At 54.9% G+C, this 24,948-nt stretch overlaps 1 protein-coding gene across 5 annotated transcripts in view; it reads right to left on the bottom strand.

Moving 5' to 3' along the window:
* Col27a1 (collagen type XXVII alpha 1 chain) overlaps nt 1-22,079 on the bottom strand; it is a 117,925-nt gene extending 95,846 nt beyond the window's left edge. The window contains exons 1-5 of one of the 5 annotated variants that reach the window (XR_009591018.1): nt 20,468-21,034; nt 15,204-15,274; nt 10,325-12,057; nt 4,391-4,444; nt 697-750 (exon numbers count right to left, since the gene is read on the bottom strand). Coding sequence is in view for 4 of the 5 variants with exons in the window: in XM_060381182.1 (XP_060237165.1) it covers nt 697-750; nt 4,391-4,444; nt 10,325-12,057; nt 15,204-15,274; nt 21,929-21,984 (1,968 nt within the window). In the remaining variant the exon portion in view is untranslated. The other 4 variants (XM_060381182.1, XM_060381183.1, XM_021650015.2 and 1 more) reach the window with 4 other exon arrangements.
* Nucleotides 22,080-24,948: the final 2,869 nt, after the last annotated feature.

Raw genomic sequence — 24,948 nt, 5'->3', positions numbered from 1 at the left:
GCAACAATCTCATGAGAACCAAACCCGAGTTTTCCAGGAGGACAACTGGAGCAGGTAGCAGCCTGACCCCTTGCCCATTCTATCTCCAACTCAAGTTCCCCTGAGTTTCGGGTATCTCCCGTGACCGTGCCTGGCTGGGTTGCAGGTTTGCAAACACGAGGTCAGCTCAGTTCTTCTGGCCTAAAGGTTGTCACTCAGGCCAATGCCAGACTCCCAGTGTGCCATCTCCTTCCAATGTCCATTCTCTCTCCCCCACTCTTCATGACACTCCAAGATGACCCCTCTCTACCCAGCTCAGCCTCCTCCCTAGCCTAGTCCTACCCATCAGGCTCAGCAATCTTCTAAACTATCTTTACGTGTCTTTCCCAGTTCAAAGCTGCCACACCTCTCCAAGGTATAACTCCCAACCCGGTCAAGGCGACCCCTGTGAAGAACCAAGGTGCCCATCTGCATATGCCCATCTCAAGGGCCCTGGGTCCAAGTAGCCACTTCTCCAACCACAAGCTAAACCCACTGCTTTGTAGTACACAGACAGCCAAGTGCAGAGCTGGGTGCAGGGAGACGTTAGAGCATCTTCAGTCTGGAAGGGAATTCTTCGTAAGATCTTAAGAGTCCTCCTCAGGAGCCGCTAAGAGACACCCCAAGTGAGACCCCACCCCATTGTCATCCCACCCCACGGCCACTGATAATACTCACTTTAGCTCCAGGAGGACCAGGTGGGCCTGGGTTTCCATATGGCCCAGGAGGACCCTGGAGGAGAGAGAAACAAGAGATGAGGGGGGAAAGGAACACTCCATGCCAGACAGTACTGCCCACACCACCTTCCTCAGGCCCATTTGAACAGCACTGTCAGCTTCTCGGCTTCACGTTTGGGGCTGCATGAACGCATCTCGTGCCTTATCCCATCACCCCATGCACCCAGGTGGGTGGCAGCATTACCCCTGCTTTGAGGATGAGGAAGCCAGCACTCAGAGGGTGCTCAGAAGGCTGAGGGCAGAGAAAGCTTTTTGCTCTGCCTACTGAGCTCAGGGTATATACCCTTTGCTCCCAGACCTACACTGCTGCCACAGCCTCAGGCTCAAGCTACCCTTAACTACACACTTCTCTCCAACTTCCAGGCACTTTCTCTTCTTGACCTCAGCTGTGCCCAGCATCCATCTAGAATGTCCTGCTCATCTATACGAGCAGAAACTAGACCCATCCTCAAGGCTCGACTCCGAGGCCATCTCCTCCAGAGAGCTTTCTGGGACTACTCCAACCAAAGAGGTCTCTCCCATTAGACTTTGGCAGAGCCCTTGGGTCAGGCCTCTATGGAGGGTGGGCATGGCCCCTCAGGGACAAATGCCCCTCCCTACAGAGGGTGAGAGCCTTCTCTCCTTTAGACTACAGGCTCCAGGCAGTCCTCTAGACGTGCCTAGAAGCTGTGCCCAGACAGTTATAGAGACTTGGTCAAGGTCACATGATAGAGGGGTGATCATGCAAAAGTAGAGTCTGGATGCTGGCTTCAGACCTGTTTTTTTGTTGTTGTTGTTTTGTTTTGTTTTGTTTCATGCACTGAACTATTCAGGCCATCTTCCAGGCCCCTCTGACAGCTGGCTTCTCTCACATCCCCTCCTCCAGTAAGAACCCATCCACAGGCTTCCAGCCTAGCAACACAAACGAGCAGAGGTGGGTCAAAACCCAGGGCCTTTGCCCAGAGGCAAGTCAGGAGTAGATGGGTGGGAAGCAGCATCTAGACAGGTCCACTGCTCCTGAGTCCCACCAGGCTCTCACAGCCTTGGGCAGATCCCTCCTGCTCATCAGTCTGACTGTGTCTAAAACCCCCCGCCCCCACCAACTTCATTCTCTGAGCCATTCCCAAGCTGCAGCCTGTCACATTCAGGCCACAGCACCTCCTCCTTTATCCCTAAATTGGGAGTCTTCCCTTCTCTGAGTACTACAGGAAGGAAGGATGTCCAGAGAGCTCTCAGCCTGGGGGAGGGGGGGTTATTGTACTATGTGTGAGAATTCCTGCCCAACAGTCTAGGGGTAGAACCTGAACAGGTTAGGACCTGGTCCAGGTTCTGAGCCTCACTCAGTCTGCACCCTGCCCCCATCCTCAGTCTCTCTTTCTGTCTTATGAATACCCCAAGCCTATGGTTCTCTAAGGAGTCTGGAAAAGCCCATGGGTCTACTCTGTCAAGGTTCTGAGGGTGTAAGCAGAATTCAGGCTCAATGGAGGTCACTGGGCAGGGATCCCTGATGCCTAGCTTCTCCACCCCACCCCTGCCCCGCTCCCTCAAGGACCAAGCATGGCTCACAAGGTCAAGAGCAGCTGCCTCTCCTCGTTTGTCTTGGTTGTGACACACACACACACACACACACACACACACACACACCCTCACGGCTGTTCTGTCTATGTCCTCCCAGCCACTGCCTCATAGGTGCATAGTTGAGAAGGAGCCAAGCAGACTAATTCCATAGACAGAGCTTCTTGGAATGGTGATGGGGGCGCGTGGAGAGGCTCGGGATTCCCCATCCGAGACCCCCTAGTCAGTATGGTCAGGCAGCAGTGGGAGGAGGCACCTCAGGGTCTCATTCTCCCACACTGAGGTTTGCAGGTCAAATGTCTGCTTATGCACTCCAGGAGTCCCTGCTCTACCCTAGGCCACAGCAGTGCTCAAAGGCTCGGGGCTATGCAGGCCACAGGGCTCTGGGTGATCTCAGGTAGGACCCTGCCCCTTCCAGGGCCCAGAGCTGCTGTGTGCATAAGTATCAGGTTTGTGTAACCCAACAGTCCTCTAGCTATAGAATTTTAGGATCTATGGAATTTGAAATGTAGAAACAGGCGGAAGGGAGCGAGGGGCAGGTACAGAGCCTGTAGCATATCCAGAGAGAGATTCGGGCTGGAAGGAAGCTCCGGGATGTAGGACCCCGATCCTATAGGTAAGGAAACAGGTCAGAAAGATGGACTAGACTACCTAAGGTCAAAACAGCTTCCTGGTGGGAAGCTTTCCCAAACGCAAGCCCTGCACCTCTGCTAGGAATCATGTCAGATGGACGGCCTATCTCCTACTGAGGCCAGGTGGGGACCCAGGTCGCACTGACAGAAAACTCAGCACTCAGGAAGGTAAGTGGGTTATCAAATCAAACCACCTGGGCACAGCCCTGGTTCTGACATTTACTCTGACTTATCTAAAGGAGCTGCACCTTTGGGGATCTTGGTTTTCTCCTTTGCAAAATAAGAAGACTACTAGTGCCTATTTCCCAGGGTGGTTGGGAAGAATGGCAGTATCACGTTCATGTGGATCAGCCAGCAGAGCTCTGGGTGCATGGCTGTGCCCGGCGAACCGCTGAGGAGCTCCAGAAAGGGAGGGCCATCAGAAAAAGGGCAGTATCTCATTTGAGCCACAGATAGAGGACTTTACACAGGAGAACAAAGCTGGCTGGTGATCAGGCAGAATTTGGGAACAGGGGTCAGATTGCCTGGCCCAGAAATGCTAGGTCAAAGTGCACCGCCCTAACACCTGTATAGTCCCCAGCTCTAGGCATGCATCCCAGCAGGCTCTGCAGCCAGGAAGAAAGGCAGATCAGATGGAAGGTTCCAGAATCCTGGGCTCAGGAGGACACAGCCAGGTCTGGAAAGAAACGGGGCCCAAGTAATTACATAATCAAAACCAACTTCTGTGCTTGGAGCTAAAAATATGCAGCAGGCAGTTTCCTCCTCTGGTGCTTTCCTGGCCCTTGGCCTGAGAAAGGCTCAATCTGCCTGGGCAAGGAGATGAGTGCCATTGGTTGCAGCCCAGGGGCAATAGGTTTTCCTCTCAGAGGACCTCAGGGTCCCAGCATTTGGGAGGATCTTGGACTCTGGCTCTGATATTGCTAGTCACACCTCATCCCTGAATAAAGATGCCCACACTGGCTGGCTGCAGAGGTTACACCTGAGGTGGGGCCACAAGGGTAGCACAAGGGATTCAAGTGGTTGGCACTCATAGGCTTTTGGTTCCAGCAGCTACTGCGATCTAACTGACCCCAAGCCGTACCCCAGCCTGAGAGCTCAGCCCTTTTCTGGGGTCACAAAACTATTCCATCAGACCCCCTAGTCAGTATGGTCAGGCAGCAGTGGGATTAGGCACCTCAGGGTCTCATTCTCCCACACTGAGGTTTGCAGGTCAAATGTCTGCTTATGCACTCCAGGAGTCCCTGCTCTACCCTAGGCCACAGCAGTGCTACAAGTAAAAGTACAAGATGCCATTGTCATCCGACACCATGTCCACCCCCAAAGATACAATGGAAAATGGGTACAGAGGAAGGCCTGTGGATCACAGCAAGCTGGGGCATCACGGCAGCGGAATATCAGCAAACGGTCATCCAGAATCTCCCAAGACACACAGCATACGCCATCTCTTACCCGAGGACCACGTGCACCTGGAGATCCAGGTAATCCGGGAAGCCCAGGGGGACCCTGAAGAGGAAGCAAGAACGGAGCTGAGGCAATGCTGAGGTACGGCAGAAAATGCAATCAGTCAACAGTCCCGTCCAGAAGTCTCACAGCTATGAAGAGTTCCCTGAGATCTCAGCCGTGGGGAACTCATGCGTACTGGGGTTTTCAGGCCTTCTAGAAATAGTACTGGTTCTTTCCCAATTTGTGCAGCCCTGTTTTTTATCACTCAGTTAACTTGTTAGGGTGTCATCTCCTCCAGGAAGCCTGCTTGGCCCTTTCCCTCTTTTTTACTTTGGGGAAATATCTGTTTGGAAGCCTGGCTCCCTTTTGCAAATGGCAGCCCCCTCAAAGGCACTAACACAGAACATGAGTCATGCTACCCTCAGGGCTCAGCCAAATGTCTGATAACACAAAACAGCAGGCAAACTCGGAGCTCAGCCAAGTTCTCTGCAGAGCCGGAGCAGAGAAAGGACTTAGCCAAGGTCACACCAAGCATCCTTGCACCACAGAGGTACATCGGAGCACAAAGGGCATATGCAGAGGCTTTGAAATATCTGGGCCCGAGTTCAAATGGCCTTCCTGCCACTCACAGCTAGATGTGACCAGCTCCGCCTCAGACAGCCCGGCCTGTATCCTGCAGAAGAGCAACGGGGCCTGTAGGATTACTTAAGGACAAGAGGCAGTATGCGTCCGCGGCCTTATCTACTGCAGCGCCTGCATGGACATGTGCATCTGTCCCTACGGGGTCCAGCACCATCACTGCTCCCCAGGAGCCTTCAACAAGCCCATTGGTTTCTGCCTCCTCCAGGCGAATCCGTCGGCATGTCCTTGTTCAACAGGATTTAATGGCTCCTCACTTCCCACAAGAGAAAGGCCTGGCCCTGAAGTGACCTAGAAGCACCTGCATGGCCCCTACCTCAGCTCCTTTTGCAAGAAAGCAGGCGGTGGGCTGCTAAGCCAGGGGCTGGAGTTTGTCTGCATCCTGACTTTAGCACTGCATGCTGGGACTGGTGTGATTCCTCCCCCCCGCCCAAGTCTCAGCTGCCCCCTTTAAAATGCATGTAGCAACTAATGACCGTCCCTTCCACCCCAGAGAAGAAAATGAGATTAGCAAGCACGCATGCCCGAAACTGAGCCCAAGCCCCTCACAGGAAGCCAGGCTTTCGAGGAGTGTGAAGCTTGGGAATTCATTTGTTTCAAATAACCATCCATGAGATTCCAGGTTCCCTTGCCCAGAGTTAGAATCAGTGTTGAAAACTGAGTTGGTTCTGGCTGGCAATGGATCGCACTCTCACGCTGGGCAGCCCGGCTAGGTTCAGCTCAGCTTGGCACACCGGCCTGTGAACGCTCTCGGGCTTGCTCTCCCTGATAATCATAGCCCAGATCCAGACAGTCAGATACCAGCAGTTAGTCTATGGTCACTGGACAGCCCTACAAGGGGGAGGCGAGCACGCCATGGCCTCAGGCAAGTCCCAACCTGCTCTAAGCCCCTGCGTGCTTCCAGACAAGTCTGCAGTGCCCCCCATCCAGTGCATGTAGATTTGGGACTGAGGCCAGACCACCTTCCTCTTCTCCAGAGCCGCAGGAGACAGCCTAGGGCTGGGGGCTCGCCCAAGCAGAGCACCTGCCGTGCAGAGCTGGCTCCACGCCAGCTGTTTCCACTCCCTCTCCAAGCCTGGGTTTCCATGGCTGTCCAGCGAGGATAATAATAGCCCGTCACCACGGATAATCTATAAAACGTGCTAATCCTCGTGCCTGGCATGAAGTTGATGCTCAAATAGCGTGAGTTGTTATTTCTGCTAGGCAAACCCCTGGGACTTCCCCATTCAGCAGTTTAAGCTACACACGCCCCTAGCTACTGTTTTGGGGAGAGTAGTGTCTTTTTCTAGTAGGCCCTCCTCCTTGGCTCACTTCTCCAAGGCAGGTGACCCACGCTGGAGGGAAATGCACAGCTGGAGGTGTCCTGATCCCTTTCAATGGGTTAAAAAAAAAAATATATATATATATATATATATCAGAGATGGCTCAGAGAGGCAAAGGGCCTTGTCCAAGGCCACACAGCTAGCAGGAAGCAGAAGCTGGCTAGGGCCACCGGGCTTGATCTCCCACCCCGATCAACTTCTTCACAGCCAGAGCTGGACAACTGTCTCTAACTAACCATGTGGCCTGGCCTAAGCCCCTTCCTTCTGGGCCACCTGGGAAGTAAGCATGCTCACCTTCCAGCTACTGGCATCCCCTGAGCTGTAGGGAAACTGGACTTGGGTTTATCAGATAAGAGAGTAATGAGGCTATTTAACATTTGCCAGAAAGCCAAGGCCATTCTCCAGAATAGACCCGGATGAGACTACACCTACAGAAGCCTAGAGGCACCCTCTTGACATTTCTTCTGGGACTATGAGGCAACTGGGCCAGAATCTGACACCACCTAGCACATCTGTTCAGCACCCAGGGCAACCCAGCATTTCTAGCTTGTCTTGGTAAGGTCATCCTATAGAGGCTCTTGACACATCAGTGCAAGCCCCAAGCTGAGGCATGGCTACCACCTCCAGCCCACCAGCCAGGGACCTTGGCCATGGCTACCCAGCCCAGCTTCAGGCATGCCCCTGGCATACTCAGTGTTCGCCTTGCTGGCTTGGGTAATGGTGGGCGCCCTGGCCCCTCTGCTCCATGCGAGTGAGTGCCTGCCGTTGCACAGTGGAAAACGTGGCTGTTTCTTTCCAGGCCCACAGCCTGAGCGGGGGAGCCCAATGAATCATGAGCTGGGGTGGGATTTTTCCACTCCACACTGCAAACAAGGAGGCCTCTGAGAGAGCTCAAGTGGGGGAGGGGCAGGGTCCAAAGGCCTGTCTCTGTCCAGGGAATGCAGGAGGCCTGGGCCAGGGTGCAGGCACACACACAGAGCCTCGGAAACATGAAATAGCCCTGCAGGCTTCTCTTGGTGTCCTGATCTCCAGTAGCCAGTCCAAGGGGATCCTGCTCTCGATCAAGAACCCTCCTCCTTGTGCCAATTGCAGTGAGGCCCTGTACAAAGAGTCAGACCTGCTGGCATCTCCCCCTGGCAATCAGCAACCAGGAAGACATTCTACAGGCTTAGGTTCTGGGAGGCTTGCATCCAGGTCTGGGTGTGTTGCCCTCTGTTGGGTGACATAAACAATGACCTCCTGTCCCTGGAACCTGTTCTGTTACTGTCCCTTGATGTCTGCGCTGCACCCACCCAGTGCTGTGATGTAACTTCTTCATGGGAACCCAGCGGAGTGGTCCTAAGTAAGCTACCATACTGCTCTATGCTTCCTGGCTCAGCGTGTCCAGCTGCAAAACGGGAGTGTAATAGCCATTTCCCGAGACTACTGTGTGTACGCTTGGTAATCTTTTTTGACCTCTAGGGTCCCTCTGCTCCCTGAGAGCCAACTTCCAAGGCCTGAGTTCCTTGCTCTTTCATGTTGCTTCTTTTGTGAGGCCCAGTCAACTCCGAAGACCAGCAAAGGCCTGCATGCAAGGAAAGGGGCGGCTTTCCTCCATTTACTCACTACTGTGCCATGAAGGCCTGGCTCAGGGATTCAGTTCTGGCTGAATAATGCCTTTCCTGTCTCTTCTACCTGAAAGTCATCTGGGTATGACGGGTATGGTAACAGCCATGGTTGCAGACCCCTGCTGGCTTCTCCTGTGCTGCCCAGACCTTCAAAAAGTTCCTCCAGAAATTACACAGCCCTGGATTGCTAAATCTCACTGAATTCCCACAGAAAGGACAACTCAGAAAGTCGAGAGCCCTGGCAGAGTTCACACAGCCCAAAGCATCTAGAAGGTTTATCACCACTTGGGCTAAGAATAAAAACACCCATGTTTTTCAGAACATAAAGCATACATGCGTCTTCAGTTCATACAGCCCTGTCACTCCTGTGGTGGGGAGTTTTGCTTGACCTCAGGGATCCTGGCCTGGGAATTGGGACCACCTGGGCTTTGCAAGGATCAAATTCATTCATTTATGTCAGAGATCTTCACTGACCACTACCCTCATGTCTCAGTCCAGTCTCCCCAAGGACACAAGAAATCCAAGCATTAGCTGAGACCAGCAGCCTCCTGGGCCATGCTGCCTCGTGAACCAGGTCCTGGGCTTAGACAACCCTGCCCCAGCTTCTGCAGGTGACCTCATATCCCCAGCTGAGGACCATGACATATGCCCACCCTAGAAGAAACTCCAGCCCTTGAGAGGAGTGAGAGAATCCCCCAGTTTCTGGCACTTGGGGAGACAGCTGCACTTGTTTCCTTCCTATGAAAGATCCCTGGGCATACCCTACTTGAGAGGTGGAAGCCACTACCCCATGCTACAGAACTGGCTCAGAGGAAGGATGGTGCAGAAGGAGAATTTAATCCAAGATCTGTGCATCCCCTGACCCAGGAAGTATCACCCCCCTCTGCTGTGCTCAGAGCCTGCAAATCAGGAGAAACAAGAGGGAAAGATGGGTGTTCGTGTCCCCACTACCTCCATTTCCACACCCCCAAACACGGTCCTGTCCTGTCTCCACTCCTGGCCTGGAGGGCGTGGCTGTTCACCTCCTTCATTCAGCTGTGGTGTACCATACAGCCAGAGGCGCGACTCCGTGTCACAAGAGGGCAGCTCACCTCCTCCAACCCTGTGGCCCGGGGCGCCGAGAGTATGCAGCCCGGTTTGCTGAGCTGTCTGAGCCAAGAGCACCTGGGCCAGGGTCAGGCTGAGTGCAAAGGCTCCTTGCCTTGTTCTCCAGGTCCTTTGTTCCCCGACTCCAGACTGCCGATTTGAGAACAACGGGAAACTTGAGCTGAGCGCTGACCTAACAGTGGAGCACTGTACACTATTTCCATAAGCTTCGAAATATGGTTATAATGAGCAGACTCTGTCCCCTTGGAGACGGGCTGGATAAATATTATTCCTAATTATTATTAAAACCCATTAAGTGTGTTTGCAAGACCCAGGAAGTCCCAGCATCTGCCACTGTCTCCACACTGCAGGACTCCTGACCCTTAAACCCAGAGCCCAGTGGGGGACCTGGCTCTGAGGAGGGGCACCACTGCACTGTGGCATTGCCAAGGTCAGAGCAGAGGCCTGAGCCTTCTGGAACCCCCATTCCACTACTCCCGGCTGGATGAACTGGCCTTCAGCCAGGGAAGGTCATTGGCCCTGGAAACAGTCCAGGCGAGCCCCTGCACATGCAATGCTTTTGCTTTGTCTCTTCTTTGTTCCCTCTGACCCACAAGGTCCTTCCTCATCCTCAGCTCCTCGACTAAGATAATCGAGCAGGGGTGCCAGCCAGGTGAGTAGTGTGTACCAACAGAAAGGTCAGGCAGGAAGCTCCACGGAAAAGCGGGATCAGGGTGGCTACCCAAGGGCCACCACCCTCCCACCCTCCGAGGGAACGGAGTGGACTGGACTGTCCTAGGAGCCCTTCCGCTGTGTCAGTGTCAGTAACTACTAGATTTCACAAAAAGAGCGCCGCATGTGCCAAGCCAAATACAGCCCAAGCTACTCATCCGTGACTTCTGTCCACAGCTCCCAGACAGACGCACAGGCCAGCAGGGCCACATGGGAAGCTGCCTGTCAGCTCACTGTGGTGACCTGGGTCTGTCATCTATGGTGTTCCTAAAGCCACAAGACCTTTGCCTTGGGTTAGCAGTGAATTACCACCACAGATCTGAGCTGTCCAAAACCTAGGGAGGCCTACCCAGTCTGCCCCAATGGCTCACAGCTCTACCCTAGAATAGGCAACCGCTGAACCAGGAAGGCCAAGGAGTCAGGACCCAAGCTAGCCCCCTCCCCAGTTAGCTCTTTTCTCCCTTGCCCTGTCCATGGGGTGTCCCCTTGGACCAAACTGATCCGTAGCCACCTGCTCATGTACCACATGGCATGGAGACCCTACCCAGTCTTACCGGCAAGCCACGGTCTCCCTTGGTGCCTGGAGGCCCCATCGGCATCAAGAAAGGTGTGGGGCCCGGCAGGTGGAAGAAAGGGAAGCTGCTGGTGGTGGGCCGGGGGCTGGAGGACAGGAGGCGAGCTGGGGCAAGGACCAGGGCTGGGGTGGACAGCTGGCTGGGCTGGGTGCTCAGGCCTCTTGGTGAGGCATCCTTGGTTGTCTTCCCAGGGCTGAGAGGTACAGTCTTCCGGGCGTTGCTCTTACGTCTGGTTTTCTTAGAGGCTTCCAATCCTGTGGATTTCCTGCTTCCAGCAGGAGTTGAAGCAGAGTCACGAGTGGGATGCATTGTTCTAGGATTTCCAGTGTTCAACGGAGGGAGGGCTGTAGCTTGTGTCTGAGAGCTCAGATAGGGAACAGGAAACTGGGACACAACAGCTTGCTGAAACGTTTCAGGGTCACTGATGCCTGTCAAGACTGGCTTGCTGGCCCAACTGGTCATCTTGGACTTAGACCTTGCTACTGTGGAAGCAGCCTTCTTAGAGAAGCCAGCAGCAGGGCGTGGGAACTGGGGGCTGGAGGCTGGAGGTCGGGGTGTCATGGAGATCTTCTGGACAGGCCTCACAGTGGGGCTAGAGGCTTTTGAGGGTGCTAGGTGGGAGGTGGGGGGCATCGGCTTCTGGATGGTCAGAATTGGCTTTGTGAATGAAGGGGCAACTGTTTTCTGCATTGGATGGGGCCTTTTCATGGATGTAATTGAAAGGGAAGAAGCAGAAGGCTTGGTGTGGGGAAGTTTGGTTGGGCTAGCTGCTGTGATCTGTAGTGGCTGGGCAGCAGCTGGATGAAGATTCCTGGTGGAACTAGCCAGAGAAGCTGAAGGTGAGGGGGAGGGTGTTTTTCTGGCTGACTGTTTGGCAGGTGCTTGTGGGGTCTGGGAAGAGCTGTGTTGGGAGCTGTCTGGGGGGACAGTCCTCAGGGGCTTGGTGGGCACAGCAGGAGTCACAGTTAGCATGGGACCCTTGTCTACAGGCCTGGCTCCCAGGGTTGCGAGGGTTCCAGTCAGGTTCCCCAGGCCAAGCAAGGCTGGTTCAGGACGCAAAGCAAAGGCTGGGCCAGAGTCCCAAGGAAAGAGGGCTCCTGCATGGGGACCGTAGGTGTCCACCTGTCGACATCGCTCTCTCAGGTGGGCACAGTAATTACGAGCGACCTGCGCCACGGGATGGATGCTGAACTGACAGAGTGCACCTTCAAACTGGACGGCACGAGGGTTCATCTTTCCCAAGAGAAAGGAGCCCTGGGGATCAAGCATGGAGTCTCTACGGGATGGCAGCGGGACAGGCACCCTGTGCTGCCCGCAGGCTGTCACCAATGTGACCGTGCGGCTTCGCAGCTCTAGGGCCAGGTGGTGCCAGCGCCCATCATGCACATCCAGGTCGAAGGCCACAGATTGCCGAGGCCCCAGGTGGACGAGGGTCCTGCCAGGGAGGAACTGCAGGCCCAGTTGCAGCCTGTGCTTCCCGCTGCGGATGGCGAAGAGGAAGGCATGGTTCACGCGGTGAGAACAGAGACTCAACACCAGGGCCAGCTCCCGGCCCAGGGTGGCAGGGAGGACTGCAGCCGTGGGGGCCTGCAGCCTGGCCCTCTGTGTGAAGATGAAGCCAGAGGGGAAAGGAATAACACCAGGGGGTGCGGGGCTGCGGCCACCCCCGGCCTTCGTCCAGCTGAGGCCCAGCCGCTGGAGGACATCCACATCTGGGAGGAAGAAGAGAAGAGGGTGAGAGCCTGCTCCAGCTCTGGCTACAAGCAGCCACCTGATAATCGGCTCGTTTCCCTCCACAGAGCCCTACCTCAGGGGTCACACTGCAGCCATCTGTGACGTGCTGCAACCTTGCTTCCCAGAGCTGGGCTGCACATTCGTTCCTGCCCTCCCGGATCCTGCCTGGATCCACATCTCAGCTCCACTACTTCCTCACCCTGTGGCACCAGAGCCTCAGAGTTCCCACCTGTCAGACGGGGTCATATCATAGGACTCATTGCAAATGGATGTTGAGATGATTTTTTTAAAAGCAACTGTCTTTGTGGTAAAGGGACTAGCAATAAGTACTTTCAAATGACAACTGCTGCCACCAAAAATGATATTCACCAAACACAGAGCCAGAGATGTGCTTTCCCGCTCCTTAATCCCCTAAGCTATATGTCACTGGAACTCAGGAAGGCCAGGGAGCCTGGCTGGTCTCACCACCTCCCCAGAGGCACACCTTCCCACCCTGGTCTCTGGCTGGAGCAAGCTGAGGAGAAGGGCTCTGCCCTCAGAGGAAGCTAAAACCTCACTTCCTCTCAAGCACAGAGGAAGTAACCGGGTACCGATACAATCTCCAGTCCCCAGCCAAGCACATAGACATTTGTTCCCATCCTTAGTAATTACCATGATGGGCTTCCCAGAGCGAAAAAGGACTTTGAAAGAACAAATGCAAATATGAAATCCATGCATGTGAACCTAGTTCTCTCAACCATCTTTGAGAGAGAAACCCACTGATCTGCACTGTATGTGTGCGCTAGATCTAACGGTCTTCTGGGTCACTTAGAAATAAGTCCTCACCGTGTAGTCCATTGTTCATAGAAAGGCATCCTGACCCACTTCTCTGTGTTATCTGATCATCTTCAGCTATCTGAAGCATCTATTAAGGCTGGCTCCTGACCTTGACCTCTGCAGGGAGCCAGCAAGTACCTCCAGAACTTCCAGCTATCCCTAAAACTTCCATGTGGGCTGAGGGCTGTCAGAGCCTGAAGCCTCTAATATTGAGTGTTGAATGTTCTCTCCTCATTGTCCAGTGTGCAGAACACAGGCCATACTGCAGCCTGAATCCAGCACATGATGTCTAACTGGTCCTCAGCTAAAAACCATGAGCAAACGGATGGATGGGTGGGTGAGTAGGTATATGGAATGATGGATGGATGGATGGATGGATGGATGGATGGATGGATGGATGGATGGGTGGGTGGAGAGAAAGACAGATGTATGCATAGATGGGCAGAGTTAGATGGACTGGAGAATGGGGCAATGAGGTGCACCTACATGATCATCCTCACTCAAGCCCTGCCTGAATCTTTTCCTGATCCTTGATCCTTGATTTCTCTGTCTATAAACCCCCCAGCACAACAGGCTCCAAATGTTGTAAGCACTCTGCATCCCAGAGTGCTGTGCCCATAGCTTAATGATGAATTAAATGAAACCCTCTTCCTCTGTAGAACCCAAGGAGCTTCTATCCATGCTTCCTTCTTCCTATCCTTTCTCACACCTGCCATTCCCCAGATCTAAGCTAAAACGAAACACTTCTTAGGGTTTTTCTTAGCAGATCTTACTTGTTTTAGTCACTGTCCTATCATGAAATACTATTCACTATAAACAAGCTCAAGCAGGAGGCAGCACTTAACTGGAGAAAGGAGGCACCTGCACGCCCGACAGTGCTAGGGCATTCCTCAGGCCTGCTCTTGGCACACATCCACATCCTTCTCCACATGCCAGGCCTCCAGCCAGGTGGCCAGCCCTAGGAGAGCCACAGCTGGCCAGGAACGGCCTCACATGGGCCTGCTCCCTTCTCACCCTCTGACAGCCTTCAAGGCTGATGGACAGCCAGCCTCTGGGGAAGGCCTGAGGCTGTTAAAGCGAGGATTATGACTGCTGATGTGTCGCCTACTGTAGAAGGCAGTGCCTCCTGGTCCTTGCAGAGAGCAAAGTCCCAGTGGACAGGAACAAACTTGAGTATATTTACCATGCGTGTCCATCCGCTTCTCCCAACCATTGCGGAGGCAGGAACTCACCTAGTTCACTACTCATGCTCACTGGATTTGATAATCTTATGGGCTTTCTTCTTCGAAACAAGGCTACTCTATGTGCCTCGGATAAGCCTGGAACTTGGGAGCTTCCCCCCTCTTTCTCAAGAGCCAGTATGGCAGTTGTGTGCCAGCTTACACTATGGTAACTTACCCAGAGTGCTGTGAGGCTCACCACTGGCGCTGGAAGCTGGGGACCCGAGCTCAGGGTCTCTGTGCTCAGCCATCAACCCACACTGTTAAGAAGCTACTCAGATTGGTGAGGAGGCAAAGCAGAGCCCCATGCAGAATCCCACCGAGAGGAAGAGGCAGGAGACACAGAATGAACAGAGAGCCTGAGCCAGGGTGCACAGGCCGGCCAGCTGGCTCCGGCAAGATGCCTTTATTACATAAACCTGGCGTGTATGGCTCCGGTCGTTCCCACCCCCTTCCTGACTCAGGACTCTGGACAGCTGTTCCACAAGCTTGGAAAATATGACACACGAACAAATGTTGCCGGGCAGCAAAGTCCCTCCCTGGCATGGTCCTTACCTCCCAGGGGTCCAGTTCCCACCCAGTGGCCAAATCAGGCCAGGAGGACTCTCAAGGTGCCTGCCACCTACCCCAGAGCCTGGCAGGCATGGAAGATGGAAGGGCAGTTAATTTAAGAAGCATTATGTCCACTTGGCATAGATATGGGAGAGTCTGAGTTTCCATGGGCAATGAGGAGGCTAGCCCATCGATGCCTGAACAACTCCCAGTGACAACAAAAGCCAAGGGTACAGGGATGCCAGGAGGCATGGACAAAGACACTGCAGCCTCCATGCTCCCTAGCAATGGTTATTAAGAAGAAGAAGAGGCACTCAGATAAGATTTGTGGGAAGGAACACAAGGACAGTCCTGCATGCAACCATTCCCACTGATCAGAGACCCCAAGGGGTTGGGCCTAGGGTTGGCTCCATTCTCTGGATGAGAAAACTGAGCCTTTGCATTTCAGCTAATGGTGTGGATGTCTGCTACCCGAGTTCTCCAGTTCTCTTCCGCCCTCCTTTGTCTTCCACTGGACAAAGAAAAGAGAGAATTACCTTCAGGAGCTCCTTGGGTGGAGGCCAGATGACAGGCAAATGAGACCAAGATCCAGGCGAAGAGAAACCCCCTAGAGACAGGTAGACACAAACGCACACAGAATCAGCTTCCACCCTCACACCCAGATCCGGCCAGGGAGCCAGGAGGGATGGCCTAGCCCACTTCCCTTCTATCCTGATCTCACACTGAAGGCCAGAGGCAAGGCATGGCCATCAAGGGCCAATCAGAGTGGCTCTCACTCCCAAGATGCTCCCAGGCCCCAGCCCAGCATTCCAGCAAGCCAACGACACAGCTCTGCTCTTCAAGGATTTGCCCAAAGCCCTGTGCTAGATCTAGAGTCCAGCCCCTCCCCTCAATCTCTACATCTGCTTTAGGGCCTCTAAAGTTCAAGACAAGATTCCCCAGGCCCCAGGCTACAGAGAGCAGAACCAAGGCTGAAAGACAGATGGAAAATAGGTTGGTTTGCTGGAACAACCAGTGTCCTCAAGGTGGCGGGAGGAAGAATCACTTCCCAGGGCTCACACAGCAACTCATCCCTCTTAACCCTGAAAGAAGAAAATGGGCGCTGGGGGGTTGGAGGCACAGCCGAGCCAGGTGCCGCCAGGAGCAAACCTGGTTCCCCGTGACTTCTAAGCAGTGCGACTCCAGATGAGTCACTCGGCCTTTCTGAGCTCTTCTGGTCCTATGCAGCATGGACCCACACACCCTCTCTTGCAGGCCAGATGTGGGGATTAAGTCGGCTCGTGCATTAAACCACACCCCCCGGCCCAGCCAGGGAAGCCCCCCACCCCACCCCGCACCAGTTGCTGCCGCCCTCCTGCTGCATCCAGGAATGGTTACAGCTGCACTCAGTGGCTACGGCCATGACAGGTAGAAGTGAGGATCACGTTTCACCTTCCTGTAAGAGCAGCCACTGGGACACCCAAGCCACTCAGGGCATCCGATCCCCAGGAGGGCAGAGGGGAGGCCAGGGCACGTGGCCAGAGATGGCTGAGATGGCAGCTGGAAGCTGAGCTGGGTGAGTGGTGAGTGGTAAGGGCTCTGGCTGGGGCAGACTGGCCAGGCTCCTCCTCCAAGAGTATAACCAGGCTCCTGGGGAACAGGGCAATATAGGAGAAGCAAGGCTGCTGGCTGCAGGTGTTGGCTCATTCCCTGCCAGATCTCCCTGCTTTCAAGCCGAGCAGAAATGATAAGCAATAGTGAGCACGGCTTCAGCACTGTGCAACACGCCACCGGGGGTTACTCACTCGTGGAGTTCAGAGGACACTGGGTGAATACAGAGCACACCAGTGACTAGCTTAGAAATTCATACATGACTCAAAGATGGCCAATGACATGCATGTTGACACCCACTAGCCACCCTGGAAAAATATTGGGAAAGAAGAGGGTTTTTTACTGGCCTCTGAGTGTTTTTGAATGAAGACAGGCTGTTTAGAGAGGCTGTGGATCACTGTGTGTGTGTGTGTGTGTGTGTGTGTGTGTGTGTGTGTGTGTGAGGTTAGAAGTCCCACAAACACGTGAGGATGGCAGAATGGGGGAAATGGTCAGTGTTAAGGACACCACCCGGCACTGATCTTCCTTGAGGTTCTTTAAAGGAGAATGACTACTCTAGTAAAGCCTTGTTAAAATCAAGTTGAATTAAAGTACTCGGTTGCTTGCAGGGCTGACTGGGAAAGGGCTGTGGGATGCTGGCCGTGGCTCTGAGGCCTTCTGCATCAGGCCTATGCGTAGATGACAGTGACAGTGCCACACGTCTGCATGGTGAGTGGGGTCCACACGGTGTAGCAGGACTCGGGACTTGGAAGCATCTCCCCAAAGCTTCCCTCCCTGGCTCTCTCTTCTTGCAGGTACTTCCTTATCCTTCCCAGTCTTCAGTCATTGCTAGGAATCCTCCTCGTTCTTGGGGACAGAATGTCTGGTGCCTCACTCACTGTGGATGGCAACCAACAGTCAAGTGCCCAGCGCACTGAAGTTTGCCTGCTGCAAAGGACAGGGAGTCCTCCTGCCATGGCTGGCTTTCAAAAGCCACAGGCAGCCTCAGTGGCCCTGGGCACTGGGAACAGGCTAGTGAGTTTTATTTGACAGAGAAGCCTGCATCCCGGCGAGGGCCCCTTGTGCTTGTCTCATAATAATTCCCATTCTGGGGGCACTCTAGAAAAACAGGAATCAGGTAGCATGGGGAAGAGCCAGCCCCTGCATCCAAGCTTAGATGGCTCCCAGCATGCCTGTATTCAAAAAGCTCCCTGAAGTCCCACAGTTAAGAAACTGAGCACCCTATTCCCGGCACCTGTCCTTATTTCTCTCTTGGATGTTTTCCAGATGACAGAGGGACAGCAGGTGAGCAAGAGAAGGCACAAGAGCCACATGTGTCCTCTCGGACCATCTCTGGCTGTGGTTATGTGCACCCTAGAGGCTAGACTGGAGGACACTACTAAGCTCTCGGTGGTCAGAAGGAAAACACAGGACACAGATGGAGTCGAGTCTTCTTGTGCCACTCAGCTGCCAAAGGCCAATCCCCAGAAAACTGTAACAAACACAGCTGGCTTCTGGCGTGGAGCTTTTGTGCACATCGAAGGCATAAACTTCCCAGCATTCAGCTCATCTCAGTGAGAGATGGGTCTAGAAGATCCCCAGGGACCAGATTCTATCCCTAACCATCTTTTTGAAGAGAAAAGACTCATCCAAAGCCACACAGCCACTCAACTCTCCCACTAACAGACCTACGTTTTATTTGTTTCCCTAGAGGAGAAATTGAATACTTTTAGAGACTTGCTACTTGCTGGGGACCAGAGCTCCAGCTTTCTCAGCAGGAATAGAGATGCGACCGGGAGCCATCTATGTGAGTAAGCTCCAGCCTGGAAAGTTGGCTGCGGAAGGGAGGAGGCCGGCAGTGTGACTACTGTTCCAGTGCTGTTTAGGCTACTGTTAATAACGCTGGTGGCTGCACAGGCTTGCGGCTTTGTTCTCCCTGACTTCTGTTTTCATTTCAGCTTCTTAGACCTTGGCTTGCACATCTAGGGGCTCCATAGTATCTGGAAGACCAATGCCTGAGGACCATTCCCAGATGTGAGCTACAAAGAATCGGACTTTGCCTGACCATGAGCCTTCCGGGGAGAAGCCAGAGGTCTTTGTCCCCTGCAAGAGGCCAGCCACTAGCTCATCACACATGGCTGTTCTTGTTCAGACACTTGTACAGAAGATGCCTTCTGTCTGGATGGCTTTCTCTCCATACCTGTTTCCTGGAAACACTGGAGACTCAAAAGTCCATCCCAGATTAAACATTCAGAGAGCTCCAAGGACTCCAAGCATAGAATGTCCCCGAGGCAGACATCATGTGGATGGAGGCTGCACCCAGCTGCTCTGCCATGAGCTGAGTGATGTCAGCGCTCGCTGGAAAGGGCATGAGTCTGTCCCTGTCCTACCTGTGGCCTCACCAGACCCTGTGTGCCCAAGACAGCCACACCCAGGGTTCTTCTCTACACCTTCCACCTCCTCCATGGGAACACACACACACACATAGGTCACCAGTCTGGACAGGATACAGCCCAGAACTTTCCCATTGACTCACACACCCATTCACAAAGCAGTGAGTACAGATACAAATAGCAGCTGTGTTTTACTGAACACTTATTATAATGCCAGGCTATGTTCAGAGCCCTTCCTGAGTTGCCAGCTGGGAGGGCTGAGGCTCACCTTGCATATGTGGGGAGAAGCACAGACATGGGAGGCCTGGCCAAGGACACAGCGTGGTCTATAGGACGTGAACTCAAGCTGCCTGTCGTTGCTTGGTTCCTACGCTCTGCTCCAAAACCTGCTTTCCACTGAAGTGAGCCCAGGACTGTTTCCCTTCCACCCATGACTGCCAGAGAACTGGCTGGTCTGCATGCCAGAGCAGACCGGGCCATGGGAACACCTATAAGCCCCTGGGCACTGAGATCAGAAGAAAGAAACTGCCAACAAGATATCAGAGAAGTGTGTTGGGATGAACGAAGGTCCCAGAGGCTCAGGGCATATGGATGCACGGTGGGGGGGGGGGGGGGACGGGGGGTAGGGCTTTTCAACGCAGAAGCAAAGAAGGGCAGGAAAGCATGGCAGAGGGCAACGCTGGAAGGCCTACCGAAGCCAAGGTGCACAGGAGCTGGAGGGCATATGGTCAGGAAGGCAGGGAGTTAAAGGGACTGCTTGCTTCGGCCCTGTTGTGGGGTGCTCCCTGGCACCACACTGTCCAGCCGCTGGCATCTGCCCTGGCACAGGGTTTCCCGGAGAAAATGAGTCACCAGAGCGCTCACTAGTGCCCTGTGTATGCGAATGTGTGTGGTGGGGAGCGGGGGAATCTCAAACAGCCAGCTTTTTCCAAGACATGGAAAAGAAGGGAGGCCTCATCACCCGGGCTCCAGCTCAGAGGGGCGTTTCTTGAGCGGGTGGGCGGTGCTACAACCCCAGCCAGCCCGTCCTGGGAGCCCTGGGTCTCCTCGGGATGGAAAGACAAGCCCTGTGCCTGAGCTGTAGCCCGCAGGGCCCCTCTGGACCACGCTCTCCCCCCAACCCCCACAGTGGCTGGATCCCACTCTCCCTTACAACTTCTCCACAAGCTGGGAATCCCAGGCGCGGGGTGCCAGCTGTATGCAGCCCCGCCCTGGAGATTCCCGGCCCCTCTCTGGCCGCGGTTCCCTCATCTGTACAAGGAGGTTGGACTTGGTGATCTCCCAGGGCCTTTCCGCTCCCACAAGCTGGCTCTCACTCCTCACTCGGGACAGGGACAGGAACTGCAGACTTCCCGGGAGAAACTGGGAAAGTCTGAAGCACGCAGACCCGAGCAGACACATTCACAGGCAGAGAGGTTAGGGACGCAGGGGCATGCAGAACCACAGCCACGAGCAGACGTCCGGACTGGAGACCTACAGACTTGATCACAGGACAGAGGACTCGGAGGCGTGCAAGCCTGAGACCCGCACCGAGCCTCCCTACTCCTGCCGTTGCCCCCTGCCCAGTACTCTGGGCGCCGCCACTCGTCCCTCTTCAGATCACTGCTCTGTCTCGGCGCGGACCCTCCCCTGCTGGCCCTCGCCCCAAAGGCACCGTGCGGTTTGGCCTGGGGGCGCAGCCCCTGTTAACCCTTGGCGTCCCGCCTAGCGGGGGCGCAGGAAGCTACAGGAAGCTGACGTTCCTCTGAGAGCATCTGGCGTGGCGGGGAACCCCAGCCTCCAGTGCACGTCCGAGGCGCAGGAAGCTGGATCGGGGGCAGCCCTGGGATTGTACTCACCCCCCGCATCCTGCCGCCGCTGTGCCTCGGGCCCCCCGCGCCGATCCCGTGCCCATGGCAGGCCCCTACTTCATGCTCCCGAGCCCGGGGGGCAAGTGTGGGCGCGCCCCATGGGGCCGCCAGCCCCCCGCCGCGCCGCGCCAGGCCGGCTCAGAGAGCGCTGCCGGCGCACCCCCAGCGCAGCCCTGCGCCCCGGGGCGCCGGAGTAGGCGGACAGCACGGCCCCAGCCCCGCGGACGCCCGCGCCAGGCCCATGGTCCCAGGAGTCCCGGAGCCGCGCTCGACCCTGCCTCGCTCTTTTTCTGCTTCCACCGAAAAGGAAGGAGCAAGAAAAGGCAGAAAGAGAGAGAGGGAGAGATGATCAAACTTTTGGAGGCGGGCCGCTTGCGGTCTCGGGAGGCAGAGCGAGGTCGGGCGAGCGCGCGCGGAGGGCGGTGGACGCTGCCTCCCCGCCGGCCTGGGGGAGGAGAGGAAAAAGGAAGGATTTGGGGGAAATGAAGGCGATTTAAAGTCTCGGCCCGCCGCAGCTCTCCACCTTCTTCTCCTCCCCGCGCCGGGCCGCCCTCTGCTGCCAACTGCTGCCCCCTGCCGGACACAGCGAGGGATGCAGCACCGGTCGCCTCGAGCAACCATCCATCCAAGCCTCCGAGGGGGACACCCTCCCCCCTCCTCCCAGAGGAAAATCTCAAAACAAACGCCTGGAAAGGGGAATGCTCCAGGCTGTTCGGGGCTCCACCACAACTGGGATTAGGAACTTATGATTAGTGACGCTGAAGGCCCCCGGTGCCGGAGGGCGGGGGACAAAGGGGTCACGTTCTACTCCTGAGCTGAGGGTCCCAGAGCTCCAGGAAACCACCGGGACCTTGACTCGGCACCTACACGTCCACACCAACTAGCGTCCGTCTTACTCCCGGCTCTCAGCAGAAAAGTTACGCCCTGGAGTCAGAGCTCCGGGGAGAAGGCTGTAGACGAGGTGTTCAGTGTGTTCGGCTTTCCTGCACGCTCGCCTACGGAGCCGTCCAGAGACTCCCCGGGATCGCACCGGCACCCTGCGACACCCCGGCAGAATCTCAAACTCGCGACCACGGCTCAGCCCGTAGACTAAATGCACTCCACCTACTCACTGACTGGCCAGCGGGCGCACAAACCCATACTCAAATGCTCACACTCATTTACGAGCGGACACAGCCAAGCACAGTTCTAAGCTCCCGCGAAACACCCCAGGGTGTCTGGATTCCGCGCGGGCTCAGACTCTACGCCCGCAGGGACCACCCGATTGCTTACCCCCGCACAAACGGACATGCACAACGCACACACTCTCGCGTGCACACCTTCCTTGCACACTCCCCTTTGCGAATGGCAACCACGGGCGTGCACGCAGGACGCGCGCCCGCTCCAACACATGCCTGCAGCTTCGCGCACTCGGAACGCCCAACGCTCAGTGAGTCCCCGGGCACTTACTGGGTCCCTAAGTGCGACGCTGGCCGGTCGGTGCTTCGGCGGGTGCCCAACGGCATCTGTGGTCATGGGTCCCCGCAGCCCCGGGCGCGGGGGCGGGGGTGCAGTCCCCTTCCCTAAAGGCGCGCGGGGCGCAGCGGCGCGGGGAGGGGCATGGGAGCGCGGGCCTGCGCCACCGGCCCGGTCCCTCTGCGCTGCAGCCGCGGCCACTCCGCGTGCTCCGGCTTCGGCGCGAGCTCCGGCTGCGGGGGGTGGCTCATAGGTGCTGGAGCCGCGGCGGGCGCCGGCCCTTTTGAAGTCTCCGCTGGGGGCGGGGAGGGGGCGCTGAAGGCGGCCTTTTAAATCGCGGCTGCACGCGGGCACGGTCAAGCAAGGTGTCTGGTTTCAGCAAACTTTCGGAAAAGTCCCAAGTCGGAGAGGGGGAGGGCGCCACGAAGCTGCGCAAGGCGTCCTGCAGGGGGCAGAGCACCCTCGGCTGCCGGCGACGGGGCGGGGGGGGGCACCCCCTGTGTCCAGTCGGAGAGCCTCACCTTCGTTTACAAGGGCATCCAGCGCTGTGCACAGACGCGCTTGTCCGTGCCTTCTTCCTGAGAAAGAGCCTCGGGGCTTTCTGGAGTTTTCCAGAGTTCACAGCTTCGGAGGCAAAGCGCTGTCTGTCCAATCGCAGCCCCCGTGTGTTTCCGAGCTGCATACTTTGTGCCAGGCACATCCTGTCTTTATTTACATTTTTTTAATGTTTTGTTAATGGCACTGTTTTTTCTTTTTGGCCTTGGAGACTTGTTAAAGTGTTGAACTTAAGTGTTAGGTGTCTGGATTGCGTAGTGAGATTGTCATTCTTCGGTATTTATCTCTGCTGAGAGATTTGGGGACCAGCGATATTTTGCATCTTTGCTCCCTCACACTCTATTCCTGCTGAGGGCCGCTATGCTATTATCTACATTGTAGAGAAGGTTGATCGAACTGGTAAGGGGTACAGGGGCCTCTGAACTCAGTACTGATTCTTGTCCCTTGCACATCAGAATGGTGATTCTGTCCTCAGCCCTTCCTCCTTCTGAGCAGATCCTTGTTAGCCTCTCCCACTTCATCTCCTGCCCTGAGACAGAAAGACAGACAAGCAAGCGCACCCAGACAGGCACACGCACACTTGTGAGCACCCGACCCCCATCCTGGGCAAGCTTGGCCACTTCAGGAACTGTGTCCCTTCTGCCCAGGCATCCCTCCTCCCGGGTGCTGCTGTTGAACATCAATTTGTTCTTCAACAGTCACCTGATGTAGCTGCTCCACTCACACCCGCCCTTGTCCACACATCATGGTGCTGTCACTATCCAGCTGCCTCTGTGTCCCCTCAGCCGCCCAGAACCTGGGACATAATGCTCCAAACATTGCCAACCCAAAGAAGCAGTAAGACAAAGGGGCATCCATGGATCAACGGAATTGTCAAGATGACTTAAAGGATAGCTAGAAACCCAGGAATGTACCCAGGAGGAGGTGGCGTTTAGATCCTGGAGGATGTTAGATATCTCCAATGGAGGAATCATGGAAATGTAGTATGGATTGCAGATTGGTCTTGAAGGATAAGTGTGGCAAACAAGATAAAGTCTCCAGGTCTCCCTGATGTGAGGACACAGGTATCCAGGGAAGGAGATGCATTTCCTCAAAGGTAGGTCGCTGGGTGGTGGTGGCACCAAGGCCTTTCCGATCTCCCCTATGGTCTTTAAGTGCAATGCTGGTGTCAAGAATCTGGCAGCCCCAAAGACACATGGGGAACTGTTAGGAGCCCCAAAGATTGAAATGTCACCATCCATACTTCATTCTCCCCTTCCAGAATGTAGCGGCATGGAACTCAATCATCTCAAGGGTTTTTTGTTTGTTTTGTTTTGTTTTGTTTTGTTTGTTTGTTTGCGCTTGGGCAGATAAGATTGCTCATCAGCCTCAAAATCAGTTCAGCAAATGGCAATAAGGGCCTACTACTGAACTTTGCTGGGTAGGTAGTGAGGCTTGGAGGCTTCTAGGCATCACAGACAACTGGAAGAAGGACACAAGGACACTGGCACAAAGACCAACAGAGGAAGGATCCTCCTTTCTGCTTCTTCACATCCATTCTTCCTGCCACACAGGCTTATGACATACAGTCAGTGACTAGGAATCCACTACTGGGTGCCAAAGACACTGAGTCCCTACGGAAGGGAAATGGCATTCACACCCAGCCAGGTGTGTACCTCTGAGGTCATAAGTCTGGGAATAGGGTAAGCTGACAGGCAGGCCTAGATAGGTATGTCAGGGATGTTGCAGATGAGAACTCCAGGCTAATAGGGACTCTCAGGACTACATCTACGGCATCCCCCTTGGGGTGCTCTTGACTTGAGAAAGGAGGTCAGCAAGGAGAAGATGGAAGCACAAGTCAGAGAACCCTGCCCCTCACCATGCTCGACCAGGAGGAAAGCCAGGGTCCCCAAACTAGCACCCAGTTCTCCTAACCCCTGTACCACTGGATTATTCGAGGTGTTCTTGCTTGCATATTTGAATCCCATTCAGTCAATGGTATACAATGGACACACAATTCATATCTGAGAATAAAAGCCATTGGTTCCTGGGTCCTCAATCAATAGGGAAATGGCTTGTATGTCAGGCTCTGAGCTGGGCTTTGGGCACAGGGGTGTCCCAGCTAGATCCCTGCTGGAAGGGACTATACTGTCTTTCTTTGATGAAAACTCAATGCCTGGGGCCGAGAAAGTACTCCATAAATGCTCAGCAAATGACAGTTATAGTCTTAACGTGACATATCTCAATAGGCTCATTTGGGTACTTGGTCCCTAATAGGTAGTGCTATTTGGGGCAGTTATAAGAACCTTTAGGAAGTGGCACCTGGAGGGAAGAGGTGAGTTCTTTGGGGTCCAGCTTTAGAGTTCTATCCAGGTCCCAGTTCTGGAAAGAGGTCTCTTCTTCCTGACTATGTAAATGATAGAACTAGGTGCCTGTGACCCTGGGCCACTGCCGACACCATATCTTTTCTTTCATGATGG

The sequence above is a fragment of the Meriones unguiculatus genome, chromosome 3, assembly GCF_030254825.1.
Source record: "Meriones unguiculatus strain TT.TT164.6M chromosome 3, Bangor_MerUng_6.1, whole genome shotgun sequence".
Classification (NCBI taxonomy): Eukaryota; Metazoa; Chordata; class Mammalia; order Rodentia; family Muridae; genus Meriones; species Meriones unguiculatus.
This window is presented reverse-complemented; position numbering and strand designations above follow the sequence as displayed.